The 18,950-nt window shown below is 38.8% G+C and overlaps 1 protein-coding gene across 1 annotated transcript in view; it reads left to right on the forward strand.

Annotated features, from left to right (window-relative positions):
- Positions 1–18,129, forward strand: part of SLC26A4 (solute carrier family 26 member 4) — a 52,783-nt gene extending 34,654 nt beyond the window's left edge. The window contains exons 14-21 of the mRNA XM_025380003.1: positions 333–402; positions 2,415–2,507; positions 3,443–3,538; positions 4,167–4,397; positions 6,647–6,701; positions 12,380–12,525; positions 15,215–15,298; positions 18,085–18,129. Of these exons, the coding sequence (XP_025235788.1) occupies positions 333–402; positions 2,415–2,507; positions 3,443–3,538; positions 4,167–4,397; positions 6,647–6,701; positions 12,380–12,525; positions 15,215–15,298; positions 18,085–18,108 (799 nt within the window). The 3' untranslated portion in view covers positions 18,109–18,129. The remainder of the gene's footprint in view (positions 1–332; positions 403–2,414; positions 2,508–3,442; positions 3,539–4,166; positions 4,398–6,646; positions 6,702–12,379; positions 12,526–15,214; positions 15,299–18,084) is intronic.
- Positions 18,130–18,950: the final 821 nt, after the last annotated feature.

Genomic DNA, 18,950 nt, shown 5'->3' on the forward strand with positions numbered 1-18,950 from the left:
GATGACCTTTCAGGGTTATGGCAGGGCTTAAATAAGATTTCACATGTGTGAAAGCTCTTTGCTTATCCTATAACGTGTTGTGCACGTGCAAGTATGATGCTCATTATTTCTCTCAGCCATCAGAAGAGAGGCACAGTTTCTCCCCTCCCCTGCCGATTCCACACAAACACCAGCTGTTCATTTCAGAGTTAGCTACAGGAAAATGTCATCTGCAATAAAGACAGAGTCCAAAACACCAGAATGATGGGCTCTTTAGTAGCTGTTGTTTTTAACTTTTTATTCCAAAATATGTCTGTTCCAAAAAATCTTGACCTTGATATTTTTTCTTCTAGTCCTTCTTGGAATGGCCTTGGAAGCATTCCTAGCACAGATATCTACAAAAGTACTAAGAATTACAAAAACGTAAGTACCTTTGTGAGACATTTGCTGGACTTGGGTTTACTAGCCTGAAATTTCAGCAGCTCTGTTTTATGTACAAGGTAGCCAAAGGGAGAAATACCTATTGGGAAAGTCTGTTAGTCCACAGGGGGTGCCACGAAAACTTTTGATCCAATGCACCTTCTGACACCCATGTCTTATATGAATTTTATCCATGCTAGCTGAATGTCTTTTTTTTTTCTTTTTCTTTTTAGATGGAGTCTCTTCACCCAGGCTGTAGTGCAGCAGCATGATCTCAGCTCACTGCACTCTCTGCCTCCTGGGTTCAAGTGATTCTCTTGTCTCAGCCTCCCTAGTGACTGGGATTACAGGCAGGTGCCACCATGCCTGGCTAATTTTTGTATTTTTAGTAGAGACAGGGTTTCACCATGTTGCCCAGGCTGGTCTCAAACTCCTGAACTCAAGTGATTTGCTGGTCTTGGCCTCCCAAAGTGTTGGGATTACAGGCGTGAGCCACCGCGCCTGGCCAGCTGAATGTCATTTTAATATAAAACCTTTGTAAGAGGAATTTAAAAATAATAGGCAATTTCTAGACGTTCATCCAAAATTGTATTTATCTGGTATATAATTCTTATCTTCTGTAAGATTTTCTTTATTCAGTTCTAATAAGAGATTATCAAGTTCTCTATGACCAAGACCTTATTATTTGATACTTTGCTTTATCCCTGGAATTAGAAGAAATAATATATGACACAGGAAATGAAAAACAAAGAAATTAAACATCCCATTGATTGACTTGTGTCAGCTGCAAATAAAATTGCTTAGTGATGACTAGAGGAAACAAAGATAAAAAAGCAGAGAAAGTAAATTAAGAAAATACAAATTTAGCAAATAATAATAATAATAATGTGAACCCTGCGAAGTTGTAGTCTAATTTTACCTTAACATTAAAAAAATGTTGGACATTGAACCTGGGATTTCAGTAGCTGCTACTTAATTTATTTCCGCGATCTTTACGTTATGTTGAGCCAAATGCCATTAAGAGTTAAAATGATTTAGAGATGTTTTTGGCTTTGGGGCAGGGAGCTCTAAGCTGAGTTAGGGAATTCTGACTTCTAGGCTCCATCTTGGTGAGACTTTGCCCAAGTCATTCAGCCTCTCAGGACCTCAGTTTTCTCATCTGAAGTTGCTAGACTAAAATTGCTGATTCCTGAAGACCAGAAAGTCTATGATTCTATGATTCATGGGTTATATTTTGGGTGTGGCCATTGTATGTCAGGGTGAGAACAGCAGATGATATCATAGGCCTCAGTTCCACGAATCCCCTTGATTTTGCTTTTTTTTCTTTGCTGCTTTTAAAGAACGTTAGCAAAATCAGGAGAGTCAGTGGTATGAACTTCAGGCAAATCATGGCAGTGTTCTAAGCCTCAGTTTCTTCATCTGGAAATCAAAGGGTTGAATAAATTGCTTTCTAAGGCCCTTTCTAACTTTGACCTTTTATGAGACTGTAGAAGTCCAAAAGTTTTTGTAACCTGCTGCCTCCTAGGTTGCCTCCCTATTCAAGAAAAGTTGAAGAGGCCTTGCACAGGGGCTCACTCCTGTAATCCCAGCACTTTGGGAGGCTGAGGCGGGCAAATCACTTGAGGTCAGGAGTTTGAGACCAGCCAATGTGGTGAAACTCTGTCTCTACTAAAAATGGAAAAATTAGGGGGGCGTGGTGGCAGCACCTGTAACCCCAACTACTCAGGAGGCTGAGGCAGGAGAATCACTTGAACCCAGGAGGTGGAGGTTGCAGTGAGCCGAGATTGTGCCACTGTACATCAGCCTGGGCAACAAAGCAAAACTCCATCTCAAAAACAAACAAACAAGAAAGAAAGAAAGAAAAAAAGAAAGAAAGAAAGAAAGAGAAAAGTTGAGTGCTGCTACCCAGCTCCTCTGAGCAACTGTGACCTGGCTCCTTGCTAAATAGCCAGAAATGTAATTAAATACTTGAGGCTTGAAATTATTTAACCCCAGACAATTTCTTTTAATGCCAGATTGAAGAACCTCAAGGAGTGAAGATTCTTAGATTTTCCAGTCCTATTTTCTATGGCAATGTTGATGGTTTTAAAAAATGTATCAAGTCCACAGTAAGTATTTTATCACTAGAAATTTGTTTTCTAACCTCTTTTGAGACTTCATTCATTCTACAAGTATTTATAGGGCTCCAACCAGGAATAGGCCCTAGACCCTCTTGCCTTTGTGTGGGGCAATAAGAATTAAAATATAACATCCTTGCCTTCAAATAATGTAGAGTCTATTTGAGGATTAAAAAATACATATGTTAAAATCCAGGTAGTAATAACTATGCCAGACAAAAACATTAGAGATGTTTCTGGGCAGAATTTGAGTAAGTTCCAAATAAGTAGTATAGACAGTTGAGAGTTCATGGAAGGAAGAGATCCAGGTTAGTTGGACTAACAGGCTTTGTGCAGCAGTTGGCGGAAGGAAAGAAATCATGTCAATTGTTTGAGAACTATGTGAGCTGAGAGACAGTGGAAACAGATATCAGAGGTAGGGTTGCCCAGTTGCAGCAAAAAGTAAAAAATACTATTGGAATAAATAAGTAGAAAATTCTGGTACTGAATGCCATGCTATGCTTTGAACTTGGATTTGCCTCTAAATCAGTGTTTTTCTAAGTGAGTTCCAGGGCAAACTGATTCAGAGGAATGTTCACAGATTTTGCAATAACAAAAGGGCTCTGTGATACCAAGGGAATTTGGAAAACCCAGACTTAAAGCTAAATAGGGTATTTGGTGGTTTTTTTTTTTTTTTTCCTGTTTTGTCTTTTACTGTCTTGGTGCCTTTAATATACTACTGTCTTCCCTGAGCTTCTGGGTAGGAGTAGGGTAGCCTGGGAGTAGACAGAGATCTACTCCACCAGACCTTACAATTTCTGTTTTGGCAGGATATCTCAAGGAATTATACCCTTTGAGAAATAGCCTTTCCAGATAACAGATAACAGTGGCCATTAACAAGCTTTAGGTGCCAGGCATTTTAAGTAACTTGACATTTATTTCCAAAGGTTGGATTTGATGCCATTAGAGTATATAATAAGAGGCTGAAAGCACTGAGGAAAATACAGAAACTCATAAAAAATGGACAATTAAGAGCAACAAAGGTGAGACAACATCTTTCTTTTCCCCCTTAAATTCTTTCCTTTCCCTGATGAGAGCAGTTAGATGGTCTAAAATTAAATCTATCCCCTTTAGTATCCAGATGTGAATGAACAAATGACATGTACATGTCAAAGAACAACTGAGCTATTCTTATAGGCAAGAGGGAGTGGAAGGGAATGAAATAAAATCAGCAGTGCTGCCTGGAAACACAGGATGCGATTTTTTTCCCCCACCATGAAGAACGTCTGCATTATTTTTTATACTTTATTTTTACTGAAAGGAACAAAATAAGTGCAAATTCAATGCCAGAAAACTACCCACCAGAGAAGGCAGTAAGTCCATAGACTTTTGGAGCTATTAACTTTTACTCAGACTCTCTGGCCAGTGTATTTCTTGGCAAAGTTCCACAATCTTCCAGAAAACAAGTTTCTTGGCTCCTCTGTTCTCCCAGTTTTCTTCCTAGACAACATCAAAGTTTGGGCTGAGGTGAAACTCATCCTTAAGAATTCATCTCCTTGATGTTTTGCTTACCAAGGAACAGTGTGTAGGAGTTTTGGATAATTTGATATGAATGGTTGAAAGACATTTCAAATCTTTCACAATTAAGTTGACAGTGTTTTCTTTGTTTAGAATGGCATCATAAGTGATGCTGGTTCAACAAATAATGCTTTTGAGCCTGATGAAGATATTGAAGATCCGGAGGAACTTGATACCCCAACCAAAGAAATAGAGATTCAAGTGGATTGGAACTCTGAGCTTCCAGTCAAAGTGAACGTTCCCAAAGTGCCCATCCATAGCCTCGTGCTTGACTGTGGAGCTATATCTTTCCTGGACGTTGTTGGAGTGAGGTCACTGAGGGTGGTAAGGTTCTGGTTTCCTGAATTATACATTCGGAGCTTTGGCAATAGTAAAATGATGTGGGTTGTCCAGTATTGCAACAGGGCAAATACATGGGCTTTGTAGTTTTTCTAGGTGAATGCTTTTGTAAAAAAGTGTAATATTTTAAAGCATAGCCTCTGGAACCAGACTACCTGGGGTAGATACTGGCTTCACCACTTACTAGCAGTACGACCCTGGGCAAGTTGCTTAATCTGTCTATATCTCAGTTTCTTCATCTGTAATATGGAGGTAATGATGGTATCTACCTTCATAAATTGTTACAAGGATTAAATACGCTAATAGATATAAGGTGTTTAGAAGAGTATCTAATTCAGGCCGGGCATGGTGGCTCACGCCTGTAACCTAGCACTTCGGGAGGCTGAGGCAGGTTGATCATGAGGTCAGGAGTTCGAGACCAGCCTGGCCAATATGGTGAAACCCCGTCTCTACCAAAAATACAAAGTCCCAGCTGCTAGGAGGCTGTGGCAGGAGAATCGCTTGAACCCGGGAGGCAGAGGTTGCAACTAAGATTGTGCCACTGCACTCCAGCCTAGGCGACAGTGAGACTCGTTTCAAAAAAAAAAATATATATATATATGTATATATATATATATCTGATTCAAAGATACTCCCCAGCAAATTAATTCACATTTATTATGTTTTATCTTTCTGAGAATGTACAGCACATGGAATATGAAAAGAAGAAAAAATGGCAAAAGTTTGTTAAGTATTACATTTCTATTTGTTATGTTAACAGCAACAGGATAAGGAATACCAGGTGTATGGTAGGACTGGAAAAACCAGGCATTATTAAGAGGTTAGAGTAGGAAGCAAGCAGGTCAGGCATCTAGAAAGTCAAAGCAAGAGTTGAGAAGTATGCAGGATAGAAACAATAATGATATCAGAAACCAGTTATGCAAGCTGAAGATCATTAATTCTTTCAACAAATAGATGTGAAATGCCTACTGTGTGCTAAGCACTCTGCCAGGCACAAGAGACTAGTGATGAAGTAGACACAGTTTCTACCTACGTGGGACTTAGCAGTCTGGAGGAGAAGGCAAACATTAAGTCATCTTCTAAATAACAACTGTAGTAAGTGCTCCAAGGAAGATGAATAGAACATCACCTGAAGCATCAAGTTTAGGTGAAGCTTCAGGTAGGTATCAAGAGGGTCAGGCAGAAAAGTAAGCAGGTCAAGACACCAACGATCAGATGTAATAATATGAAGCTGACTCCTAACTGAGGTTCAGCTTAGCTAGGGCTTCTTTGCTACCTCTGTAAGGGGAGGAAATGATTCCAGGATGTGTGTACTAGGTAGGTAAGGTAGAGAAGTGATTGTGCTTGGCAAAAGAGTATGAGAATATGCTGACAGATTCTGTTCTAGTTCTCTTAGCAGATTTTGTTATTAGCTCGTTTGAAAACACTCTTGTTCTTTGTTGTACATTTCACTCTAAGTATTGGCTGAGATCCATTGTAGATTGTATTGGCCAGAGAGTTTAATGAATTACTTTTGGGGAGAGTCTTAACATATTTAATGCCAGAATATTTCCCACACAACAAATATTTACTTTCAAATATTATGATAGCTAAAGAAGACTCCAAACTTTATACTTGAACAGAGGTCTTAATTTGTGTTCCTCCATAATTCTCAAATTCTCTTTTATTATTGACCAAGGGTCTTGTGTCTTGACTTTTTAAAATTAAATGTTTATTTTAACATAATTGTAAATTCACATGTAGTTTTAAGGAATAATATTTAGATCCTATGTACCCCTTACCCAGTTTCTCCCAATGAGTAACACCTTGTAAAGCTGTAGCATGAAATCACAGTCAGGTCACTGACATTCAAAGTAGAGGCCTTGACTTTTAGGTCAGTTGTAACATTTTGAACCCGATGAGCATAGCCACACCCATATCTCTTCTCCAATCAGCAGGGCCTATATTAAGAAGCCTCCTGTACTCTCTTCTTTCCACAAATATTTATTTAGCACCTCCATGCTATCAGGTGCTGTGCTATTGAGCGCTGGATGTTGCCATCTCTTGAGATCTAATCCTAATTATACCATTACTGTAGGTTGAAAACCTCCATGGTTTTGCAATAATAACCTTTCCTTAAAGTCCTGATTAACCATGGAAGTAATGATGTTTCTCCTGAGCAAATAACTGAATGCTACTGAATTATGGGCAGATAAGGTTATTAATTGTTACAAACTCTCCTTTTTTATTTTTAGATTGTCAAAGAATTCCAAAGAATTGATGTGAATGTGTATTTTGCATCACTTCAAGGTAAATACATATATCTACATATCTACCTGTAAGACTTTCCCCTAAGCCCTTTCTTCTACCTGGGACTGTGGGCACATTATGTCTAAAGGCCTTTTTTTTTTCTTTTAAAGATCTCAATTGCATTTATTTGCAATTCTAGAATCTGGCAATGCTTCATTCCATAAAACAGAATAAGTGTTCCAAGGAACTAAGTGGAAGAGGTCGGTTTCATAGACAGAAAAGGCCAAAGACAGCAAAAGCAAACGACAAAGAGTGTATTAGTCCATTCAAAGTTACTTTTCTTGCAAGTCAGAGACAGTGAGACAGAACAATAGGAAAATAATGGATTAGTTAACATGAGGTCAGGGCAGGATACTTTTTTGTATGAGGTTTATTGCAGAGAAAGCTTTGTTATGCCAACTGGAAATTTAAACTGGCTGTTTTGGGAAATTTGCTCTTACCCCTCTCTCCTGATTTCTTCAAAGGTCAGATAACAATTTAGTTTAGGTTGGATAACTTGAAACTTTAGCATGAGTGACTCCATTTTGATTTTTAGTCTTGTCTATTGGGGCCTAGTGCAGGAGCTTAGTCTAAAACAATGGCCTTTTATTTTTATTTTTTATTTTACTATGTGCCTGTGTCTTGCATGACCGCAGGATGGGCACAGCTGCTTGAGCCACCGAAGGCTGCTCTACTCCTTCATTCTGGCTACTAGAAGCTGCAAAGCTCTGGGAGGGCAAAACTCAAGGGGACTAAGACAACGGCCTTCACCATTTTTATTTGATGATTTCCCCCCGTTTGATCAGGTTCTCACCTAGGTAAGAGTGAACAAAATGCAGGAGATCAGTGCTACCCTGTCACCATTATTTTCGGTTTCTGGTCTCAGGAGGTCATGTATAGCTTATGGTGCCCTCCTCATTATCATGCATTTCTCTGAGTTTTTGTTGTTTCAGAGGGAAACCATTTGATGTCTGACAGGTGGCTATATGGAAACATTTAAAACTTTGAGAGGGTATAACGTACCTGCTATTATGACTATTGGGATGATAACACCAAGGGTTTATAGTATGCTCCTTAGCCAGGGTTCCCATGAACCAAACCAACTAAAATTGAATAGCCTAACAAGGAGTCTACCTGTTTTAACCAAGTTACCTGATGTATTTATATATGTGCAACAAGAAGTGTCACCAACTGCACAGATGCTTCCTTGTTGAGTTAGCAGGTAATCTAGCATTCCATGACTGGTTTAAATTAAAGCAGAAAGTGTAAGTTACCCAAAGAAGCTACTGTTTGTGAAATTTTAACTACAGCACTATCCTGCCAAGTGAAAGAGGTAGGCAAAAGTAAGGGAAAATTAAAAGGGATAAGAATCTTATGATAGGGAGTCTTGTTCTGACAGTCTTGGAGCTGTCTACAGCATGAAGTTGGCGACTTCTCGTTTTGGTTTGTAGTTTTATTGTCTCTAGTTGTGGCATCCAGCATTCTGGTGAACTCTCTCTGTGGCCCACAGTTTAAGCATGAGAGTCACCTCTTGAAATGTATGCTGAGTTGTTCAGCTTCAACTTACAGAGCTTCAGGAATTGAGTACTTCTTGGTCTTCATTGGAGTGTTATAGCCAGATATTAGTGAAAGCTAAAAGAATTAAGAATCCAGTTCAGTCTACAGGTAGACAATAAACACTCATAAACATTGAACAGGGCTACAGTCTAAGAACAGTTTTACTATGCTTTTCTTTTGAACCATATGTTTTTCTTTCTATAGTCACCTCCATTTCTATCAAAGCAATCATGGTAGACCAATTTGTTTACAAAATAAGTTTAGTCTCAAACTTGGTCTGATTGATTATTTACACAGTGCAGCAAGAATAACTACATAGGTGACTCATTTTAAATTTACTTTGCCAAGCCAGGTGAGGTGTTGCATGCCTGCAATCCCAGCTATTTGAGAGTCTGAGGTGAGAGGATTGCCTGAGCCCGGGAATTCAAGGCTTCAGTGCACTATGATTGTGCCTGTGAATAGCCACTGCACTATAGCCTGGGCAACACAGTGAGACCACGTCTCCAAAAAATAATTGCTTTGCCGGAAATTTTGACAAGGAATCTCAGATTGGACTTTTTAAAACTTCTTGATGCTATGAAGTTAAACCAAGGCAGACATTAGACTTTGCCTGATGTATCTAATATCTTGAAGTTACTGGGCCTCCCAGGAAGGAACAACTTTTTATTCACTCACTGTAAGGCTAGGAGCCCTTGAAGCCAGGAATTCTGTGCACATTTTCAAATATGATATTCTAGTCAAAGCCTTGATAATATAACCAATGTTTTCCAATTGTATTCTATTTAAAAGAACAGATTCTTATTGAACTTTTATGTAAATAATCATATTGCCAGAAAAATAAGAATACTCACAAAGAGTTTCCAAATTCTGGAAGGATCAGGTAGAGAGGAAAAGCAAATGTTTCAATTTTTGTTTATGAAAGTATGCTTAACCAGGCTGGGTGCTGTGGCTCACATCTGTAATCCCAGCACTTTGGGAGGAAAAGGTGGGTGATTGCCTTGAGCTCAGAGTTCGAGACCAGCCTGGCAACATGGCAAAACCCCGTTACTACAAAAAATACAAAAAATTAGCTGGGCATGGAGGCTGAGGCTGAGAATCACTTGAGCTGGGGAAGCAGAGGTTGCAGTGAGCCCAGATGACGTCACTGCACTCCAACCTGGGTGACAGAGTGAGACCCTGTCTCAAAAAAAAAAAAAAAAAGTATGCTTAACCAAGTGGCTTTAAACTACATATAGCTTTAAAGAAAAATTTTCTTTAAATCTTGAAAACAAATATTAAAAAAACCAGCAATGTTTCAAATAAAAAAAGCCATAAAACCCATAATTCTTCTTCATCAGTTCATTCAGTCTCATGTAATTAATTCTTGCTCTGTTTGATCTTGGCTGGCAGTTTAATTCCATCGAATGGTATGAATTCAAAGTTATTAGAAACTTGTATTTGTCAGAGTCCTTTTCATTCTTCCCATATGACTCTTTGAAGTCACAGCATTTTAGAATTACAATGGCTTACAAAGAGCTTTCAGAAAAAGTATCAGAACAAAACAATTAACTGTGGACAACAAGACTTAAAGTGGCTATATTTAAAGATCTGAGTTACCCAGTGAGTTACCCAGTTGACAAGGATATTTGGTTATTTCTGTGGCACACAACAATTTAAAATAACCAAAATTATGACTGGTAGCATTTATACCAAGACATATCACATTTCTAGGAATGTTATATAATTTTGGAGCATATTAATACCATATCTATATAAATATAGCTCAAAGAAGGTTAAACATCATTTCTTATTTTAACAGTGCTTCTCATATAATTTAACATAAGGCCACTTGGTTTAACATCTCTCCTTTACAGATTCTTTAAGAAATTCCAGGGTCCTCTGGAACATCCCAAAGTTAGTTCAAGGTCAAAAAAACTTAATTTTGATTTTTGAGAAGTTTGTCAAACACCAAAGGTTTAAAACATTTGATCAAAATAGGATCATAGGTCACTATGAAATAAAACCAAAGTGACAAAAGAGTTCAAAGGCACAAAGCACAAGAAGAGTTATCTTGATGAAACATGAAATCCCTGTTTTCTAGGCCAGTTACCTAGAAGATAAAGAAAATCCTCTCACAATTTTCTATTAAGAGCAAACCAATCCTCTGAGAAAACTCTATTGTTCCAACACGTGGGCCGAAACTTTAGCCTTCCATCAGTGTACTTTAATATTAATGCTCAATTTTTATTGAGCTTATAAAACTTATAAATGATTCCCTTCTAATTTTAGCCAACTCAATCACATAAAATTTTTCATGATATTTATCTTCTACAAACCTTCTACAACTTGCTTAAACCTTCATTTTGTCCTATACTTCCTTTTTTAAAATTGGCATTGTACCTTAGGACAAAGATTTACTTTTCTTTTCTCCTTATCATTTTGACCATATAAGGTTCTCTCCTATACAAAAGAAAAAATTACTCTCTTTTCAATTTTCTTTGTATCTTCATACTTGTCAATTTTTTCCCACATCTTTCCTATCTACTGGTTCCTTTCTGCCTTGTTTTGATTTCCTTCCTAAGTCCATATTTAGAAACAACCTTTAAATAACCTCCGATTGCCAAGCTAGAGTTAAGATTTAAATAAATAAATAGGCCGGGCATGGCGGCTTACATGTGTAATCCCAGCACTTTGGGAGGCAAAGGTCAGAGGATCACTTCAGGCCAGGAGTTTGAGACCAGCCTGAGCAACATGGTAAGACCCCATCTTTATTATTATTTAAAAAACAAAAACAAAAATAAAACAAAAAGCATAAAAACTCTGAGAACATTTTTAAACCCAGAAAGATACTACTTCCAATTTGTGCCATAGAGCTGGTAATGTATGGAAATGTGTGTCTTGACAGTGGGTGGGGGTGGGGTGGATATTGACAATGGGGGGATATTGTTATGAGGAGAGCAAAGCTGGGGATCACTTAGATTCCTTGCAACAGGAGTACTCTCAAGGGTGTGAGTCTCTGTGTCTGTCTCTTTATGAATGTATGTGTGTAGGAAAGTGCTAACGCTTAGGTTGAATTCTCCAGCAGCAGAGCCCAAGATGGGGATTCTTGCACAAGTGATTTATTGAGAGCACACCTGAGGAAATTTATGAAGCAGTGAGGGAAGCAGGACAGGGAAGGGGAAGAAGCTGGTGAAAGACATGGTTTCTGAAGTCCAGCATAGATTCCTGATTTCACAGGGAGCACCACCACAGGAAGAGTACCAGAAGGTTATGCCTCCTTGAGACAAGGGGACCTGCTTTCTCCCCCAATATCAATCAGTCAGTGGCTGCAGGTCAGCCATGCGTGGGGATGAAACCTCCCAATTCTCTTTATTTACTTATTTATTTGAGACAGGGTCTTGCTCTGTCACCCAGGTTGGAGTGCAGTGGTGCAATCGTGGCTCACTGCAGCCTCAAACTCCTGGGCTCAAGTGATCCTCCCATCTCAGCCTCCTGAGTAGCTGAGACTATAGGTGCATACACAACCACACCTGGCTAGTTTTTGTATTTTTTTTTTTGTAGAGCTGGGGTTTTACCATATTGCCCAGAATGCCTGGGTTCAAAGTGATCCACCCTCCTCAGCCTCTCAAAGCGCTGGAATTACAGGCCCAGTCCTCTTTAGATGACACAGCTCCCAATGGGCAAGAGAAAGTCTCCAGAGAAGGGCACAGCTGTGAAACGTTAGCAACCTGGCCCACAGCAGTAGGAGGATGGATACACTGGCTTGGCCAAAGTGACATGATCGTGCACCAAGGTTGACTACGACCAGTTATGGAATAACCATTCTATATGCTACTGGAAAAGAAACTGTCATTTCAAAGCTGGGTCACATTTTGGATACGAGAAAAATAAATAAATAAAAGGAAGAGCTACAGAAACTTAGTATAGGTTGATGCTTAAAAGTTTCTTTTCTTAGCTGGGCATGATGTGATGTGCCTGTAGTCCTAGCTACTTGGGAGGGTGAGGTGGGGGGAATCACTTGAGCTTGGGAGGTGGGGGTTGCAGTGAGCAATGATTGTGCCACTGCACTCCAGCCTGGGCAATAGAATGAGACTCTGTCTCAAAAACAAACAAAAGATTTCTTTTCCTAGGAACTAACAAAACATTGTGTCTTTCTTTTGAAGATTATGTGATAGAAAAGCTGGAGCAATGTGGGTTCTTTGATGACAACATTAGAAAGGACACATTCTTTTTGACAGTCCATGATGCTATACTCTATCTACAGAACCAGGTGAAATCCCAAGAGGGTCAAGATTCCATTTTAGAAACGGTAAATATTCAACCTTTCTACAGATGTATCTTTTCTAAACTATCATGATTTCTATAAATGGCAAACATTACACAAATCTAGTCTAGCTGTTGAATTTTAAGCTATCTACATAACTTCTGGGAGCCTCAGTTTTTTCATCAGTAAAATGGAAGTAAAAACATTAACTTTGCTAGGTAGATATGAAGACTAAATAATATAGTTTATAGGAAATTACCTGGTAGTATCCAGTACTTAATAGTTCTACAATGTGTAGTTTTATTAATAAAAGTGGGCATTAGCTATAATGCCTTTTTAGAATATTGAATCTTTGATCTTCTGTGATCTGTGATTTGTGCACATAAATTCCACTTAAATTTTCAGCAATCTGGAAAACCTTGAATTATAAATGCCTTTAAACAGGATCCATCAGGCCATAAGCGATCTTTGCAAAAGCAATTAAAAAATCAAGCCACAAATAAGCCCAGGGTTTTTTCCCTACAAAATAGAATAGGCCCTGATGGGAGGCCTCGTGGCACAACAGTAGTGCGTCTGGCTCCAGAATATGCCCTGATTTCCTATGGGTATTATTTTGTTAGTTTTTCTGTCAAATACCCAGAAGAGGTGAGCATTCTGGTCTGGTTCATTGGGCTTGGCCTAATGGTGCGCCTGGTGGTACAAGAATCTCATTTCTCATGGTGAACTTAGGAAACTAAAGCAAATACCTATCAAGATATAATAACGATAATGATTCCAGTGTCATAGTGGATATTTTAAATTGCTTCCCATTTTTCTAAAAATAGAATAAGTACATCCTTATTGTAGATTGGCAGTTGATTGAAGAAAACCAACTTAGGAAACGATATTGTATTATTCTTTTTAGGCACTGGCAGTGGAGAGATTGTTCTATTTAGTGTTCCTTGGTAAAATACTAGTCCTGACTACCAAGCTGTGGATCTTAAAAACAAAAAAGGAAAAAAAAAGAGTAAAGCTACAAATCTAAAGAAAAAAAACTGTTTAACATTGAAAATTCATAAACCTTTTTCTTTTTTTTTTTTTTTTTTTTTTTTTTTTTTTTTTTTTTTTTTTTTTTTGAGACGGAGTCTTGCTCTGTCACCCAGGCTGGAGTGCAGTGGCCGGATCTCAGCTCACTGCAAGCTCCGCCTCCCGGGTGCATGCCATTCTCCTGGCTCAGCCTCCCGAGTAGCTGGGACTACAGGCACCCGCCACCTCGCCCGGCTAGTTTTTTGTAATTTTTAGTAGAGATGGGGTTTCAGCGTGTTAGCCAGGATGGTCTCGATCTCCTGACCTCGTGATCCGCCCGTCTCGGCCTCCCAAAGTGCTGGGATTACAGGCTTGAGCCACCGCGCCCGGCCTCATAAACCTTTTTCTATCCAACTTAAAATTCTCTAACCCATAGGTGATAAGAAAGCAGGATCATATGAAGTATCTTTAAGAGACCCAAATTAAAAGTAAAATGAAACCAAGGTATCAAGTTCTTTCTCAACATGAAAACAGTTATTTTATTTGTTTATACCCATTCTTACTAAGATGTTAGGTCATGAATGTCATAAAAACCACTAACCAAGAGTGTACCTACTAGGTTAGACTCAATTTTGTTTGCAATCCGGGAGGCATTGTGAATGACTGGGATGGATTTTTTTTGACCCTGAACAAATAGACTAAGCATAATGGAATGCTTGTATTATATACTTACTGGTCCACTAAACAGTGGGTTGGACATTCCTGGTGGCCTGTGAGATCAAGACGCTCATATTTCTGTGTCTTCTCAGAGTCTAGCACAAAGCTTTACATGTGATAAGTAGGTGAATGATGATAAACCTCACCTGTGGTACTTTCCTTCAAGAAGAGTCCCTCTGTATCACAGATACTGTGACTGCAATGACACAACCCTCTTCCTATCTCTTTATTTTACCATCACAGGACTATCTCAGGACACAACTTGTAGTTAGACTTAGCCTCCACCTTTCCCATTATGTCATACCATTTGCACAGGAACTTAACCCTCTAATTCATTCTCATACTAGCAAAGAGAATTGGGCTACTTGTGAGTTGAAAAGTAGCTAAGTAGCATTTCAAAATGTCATTTTAGCCTGGATATATATTTGGAGTTGCTTTGAAAATGTCCTTTTCCATGCGAAACACAAAGCCAAAATTGTAGGTTTCCTCTGTGTAGAAGATTAAATTACATGCACCTCTAAAAAGTAGAACTTTTCTGAATAACCAAATTAGTCCATAGACATTGGTTTCCATCTCCAATAGAATTAATTTCCATCCAATTCCATTTGTGACTGTTCATTGTCATCAGTCACAAGCTCTTCAATGGGCATTCATTGCACACTCAATGCTGTGCTAAGTGCTCTTAGCTTAGCCATTGAGAGATGCACTGTTGACTGCTGAATCATTTAGGCAGAGGGGGTGACTTGTTAAGAGGCATACACTCGAGAGGTTAGGGAAGACAGCTGAAAAGGAGTTTAGACAATGGAGAACTATACCAGTTCACCTATGAATGTGCAAAAAAATTATATGCAAAAATCTTTAGTTGGGAAATATAAAAGAACAAGACAGCTGAAGAGGATTCTGAAGTATGTAAAGATAGATGAGAAGCCCCAGGAAAGCTTCAAATCATTTTCAGTGGAGCATCAGGTGGGTTGATGCTATTCTATTTCCACCCTATGTTCTCTTTTTCAAGATCACCCTCATTCAAGACTGTAAAGATACCCTTGAATTAATTGAAACAGAGCTGACTGAAGAAGAACTTGATGTCCAGGATGAGGTATGATCATTTTCTTCTGAAGAAAATATTTGGATTACATTTTGAATAATTAGAGTAATACAAATAGTGAATATATCTGATTAAGAGCTGTCAGGGAACATAATTCCCCCAAATGTAAAAAAGATGGCTTGATAGCAGGGAAGAAGAGAAAATAAGAATTCTCCCTTGAAGATGTTAAGTTCTTGGGGAGCTTTTGTCCCAGGTATTTGGGGATGATCAGCAACCGGCAAGAGCCAACACACTGCTCCTGATTTGCTGCCTACAGCTCCGCATCCTGCTCTTCCAGAGATGGAAGGCCATGCGATAGGAAAATAATGAATAGAGGAAAATTCTACGCCAGGAATTTTATAAGCCTCAGGAATAGTATGTGAGGAACATAAACCCTATGACCTTCCTTCATATGACTGACAACAGCTTTAAAAACATACTCTCCCCACCTTAGACTGATTCTGTATATTTCAGATGCTCTTGTGACATCAGACTATTCCTAGGAAACTTGCCTGAACTTGTAGCATCTGAGTAAAATTTGCAGCTTCACCACTGGCTAAGAGGTGAACTGAAGGAAGATCACAGAATTGTAAAAAGTTGAAAGATTTCTGAGAATCAAGTAGTCTAACATTCTAGCCCATGCAGAAATCCTTCTTACACCATCCTTGATGAATGTTCATTCAGCTTTTAGGTGAGCATTTCCAGACATTGGCCACTAGTGGCTTCTCAAGGGAGTTTGTTACATGGTTGGAAGTCTCTAAAGGTTACTTGTGCTTACAAAACTGAATTTGGCCTTTCTGTAGTAACCACCTAATGAATTGAGATCTACCTTCCTTAGCAATACAAACCTTCCCACTGAACAGCCCTTCAAATATTTGAGAATAGTTCTCATGTCTCCAGCAGACTGTCTTCCAGTTGAGACTCTTCTCGTTTCTTCTATTCCTTGCAAACATGCAGTCAATGCTTCTCTGGTCACGATGGGGACACAAAACCCTAAATGTGGTCAGGCCAGCATGGAGATTTTTCAACCATGACCTACCTTGATCTCATCAAGATATTCTATTACTATAGCTTAAAAATGTGTTTCCTTTCATAATAGCAACATCAGAATTTTGGCTTCTATTGAGCCGGGTCCAACTAAAGACTGGGGCATTTTCATACAAACTATGGTCTAGTAGAGTTCCCTACTTACATTTATTTAATTGAGTTTTGACCCTAATACAGAACTACACCTATTTCTGCTAGATTGCATCTTGTTGGTTCTTGTTTACTGACATAATTTTGTATTATTATTATTATTATTTGCGACTGAGTATTACTCTGTCACCTGGGCTGGAGTGCAGTGGTACAATCTCAGCTCACTGCAACCTCTCCCTTCCGGGTTTGAGAGATTCTCACGTGTGCCTCATCTTCCCAAGTAGCTGGAATTACAGGCACTCGCCACCATGCCCAGCTAATTTTTTTTTTTATTATTATTTTTAGTAGAGACAGGGTTTTGCCATGTTGTTCAGGCTGGTCTTGAACTCCTGACTTCAAGTAATCCACCCACCTTGGCCTCCCAGATTGCTGGGATTACAGGCATGAGCCACCGCATTGGCCAGTTTCGTGTTCTAAATCTATCATCCAGGATATTGTCTACCCTACTATCCCCTACCTGGTGTCATAATCAAATCTGATAAGCCTGCCTTCTCTGCCTTTTTCTCGGTCTTGAAAAAATGTTGCAAAGAAAAACATCCAACCCCCTTTAGTGAAATCAGGCAGTAAGGATGACAGGCAGAGATTTTTGTGGAGGAAATACATTGCTACAGTGAAAATCACAGTACCTGCATGTTGGCCCACTAGCTTAGTGAGCCCAGGAAAGTCATTATTGACCTGAGAAGTCCTTTTAGCTCTTGTAGTTTATGACTCTATGGATATAGGGCAGCCTTAGTTTGAGTAAAAACTCGTCAAAATTAGAACTTAAGACTGCTTTATTTAGGATATTTATTGGTTACCGCATAAAAGAATAATTCAAGGAGGGTTTCTATTGATGGTGAAACAATATAGCACGATGGTTTCAAGGGCATGGACTTTAGAACCAGACAGACCTGGGTGCTAGTCCTCATTCTGCTACTTACTAGCTGTGCACCCCAGGACAAATTACTTATCCTGTCTTCATATTAGTATCTTCATGGAAAGTAATAATAATACCACAGAGTTGTGAAAATTAAAGGATACATGTAAAGTAACAAGAGCAGTGCCTTGTACATAGTAAGTGCTCAATAAACAGTAATCATTGCTCTTAATTAAATCCAATTAAAGTATGATGAATACAGGCCAGGCTCAGTGGCTCAATCCTGTAATCCCAACACTTTGGGAGGCCAAGGCAGATGGATCACTTGAGGTCAGGAGTTTGAGACCAGCCTGACCAACGTGGTAACCCCACCACCATCTCTACTAAAAAAAAAAAAAAAATTAGCTGGGCGTGGTGGTGGGCACCTGTAATCCCAGCTACCTGGGAGGCTGAGGCAGTAGAATTGCTTGAACCTGGGAGGTGGAGGTTGCAGTGAGCTGAGATCGCGCCACAGCACTCCAGCCTGGGCAACAGTGAGTGAGATTCAGTCTCAAAAAAAAAAAAAAAAAAAAAAGTATAATGAATACAAAACTAAGTTTTTACCCTATTTCTATTGTGATGCTATACACCTAAGATGAGTAACAGTAAGCAACCAATACTATAAAAACATATTTATAAAAAAGATAATGCAGACTTAAGGAGAATTCAGTTGTATCAACACTTTGTTTTCCCCTTGCTTCCACAGGCTATGCGTACACTTGCATCCTGAAAGTGGGCTCAGGAGGTCTCTATGAGCAAGGAACACAAGACAAAACTTCCTCACTAACGTCCTCCTATGCAAACATTTTCTGCATTGACTATTTCTTCAGACTCGAAACACTCATTCTTTTTTCTATTAAGCCATTGAAAGAGAAGCACTAAGACTGTTTCTAGGGTTTATTTATAAAATAAACATCTTACCCCTAACATGTGCAAAATGGTGAGAATTATTCAGACGATTTGGCAGCGTCCAGGATAAGCTGGTGTTATAATACGCTGCTGATCCATGTCACAGATTTGCTAATAATGTTCACATGGGTACTGGCATATCACTGTTCAGTCAGAGTGAGTGCTGACCCAACAGCCTCTGTGGTCAGGTGAGTCATGAATGATTAATCATAAAGAAAAATCAATTTTTGACTAAACTGGATATCCATGCGCTGCACTGATCACCATGTAAGGTCACATTTAGTAAATGCTGAAATAAAATTATTAATGCATTTATCAATAAAAGCCTTTGAAAATAACTTTGGATAATAAGCTGGAGTTTTAAAAATGCAAATTTGCTTAGTACCTAATAATGAAGTGTTATTACATGTAACCAGAATTGAGGATCTCTTTGATCCTGGAAATGGTTTAACTAAAAGCTACAGAACCAGGCCAATGTATTTTGAAACATTGATGCAGACAAATGAAATAATAAAGAGATTTTCATGGTTTATAAAAGTCATTTTTTGATATGATAATAATCATGGATCACAACTGAGATCAAAGAAAAATATATGACAGATTATTTTGTTTAAAAATTCAGTTTTAATTATCTTAGTCTATAGAAATGATCATTGCATGGAG

The sequence above is a fragment of the Theropithecus gelada genome, chromosome 3 (assembly GCF_003255815.1).
Source record: "Theropithecus gelada isolate Dixy chromosome 3, Tgel_1.0, whole genome shotgun sequence".
NCBI lineage: Eukaryota > Metazoa > Chordata > Mammalia > Primates > Cercopithecidae > Theropithecus > Theropithecus gelada.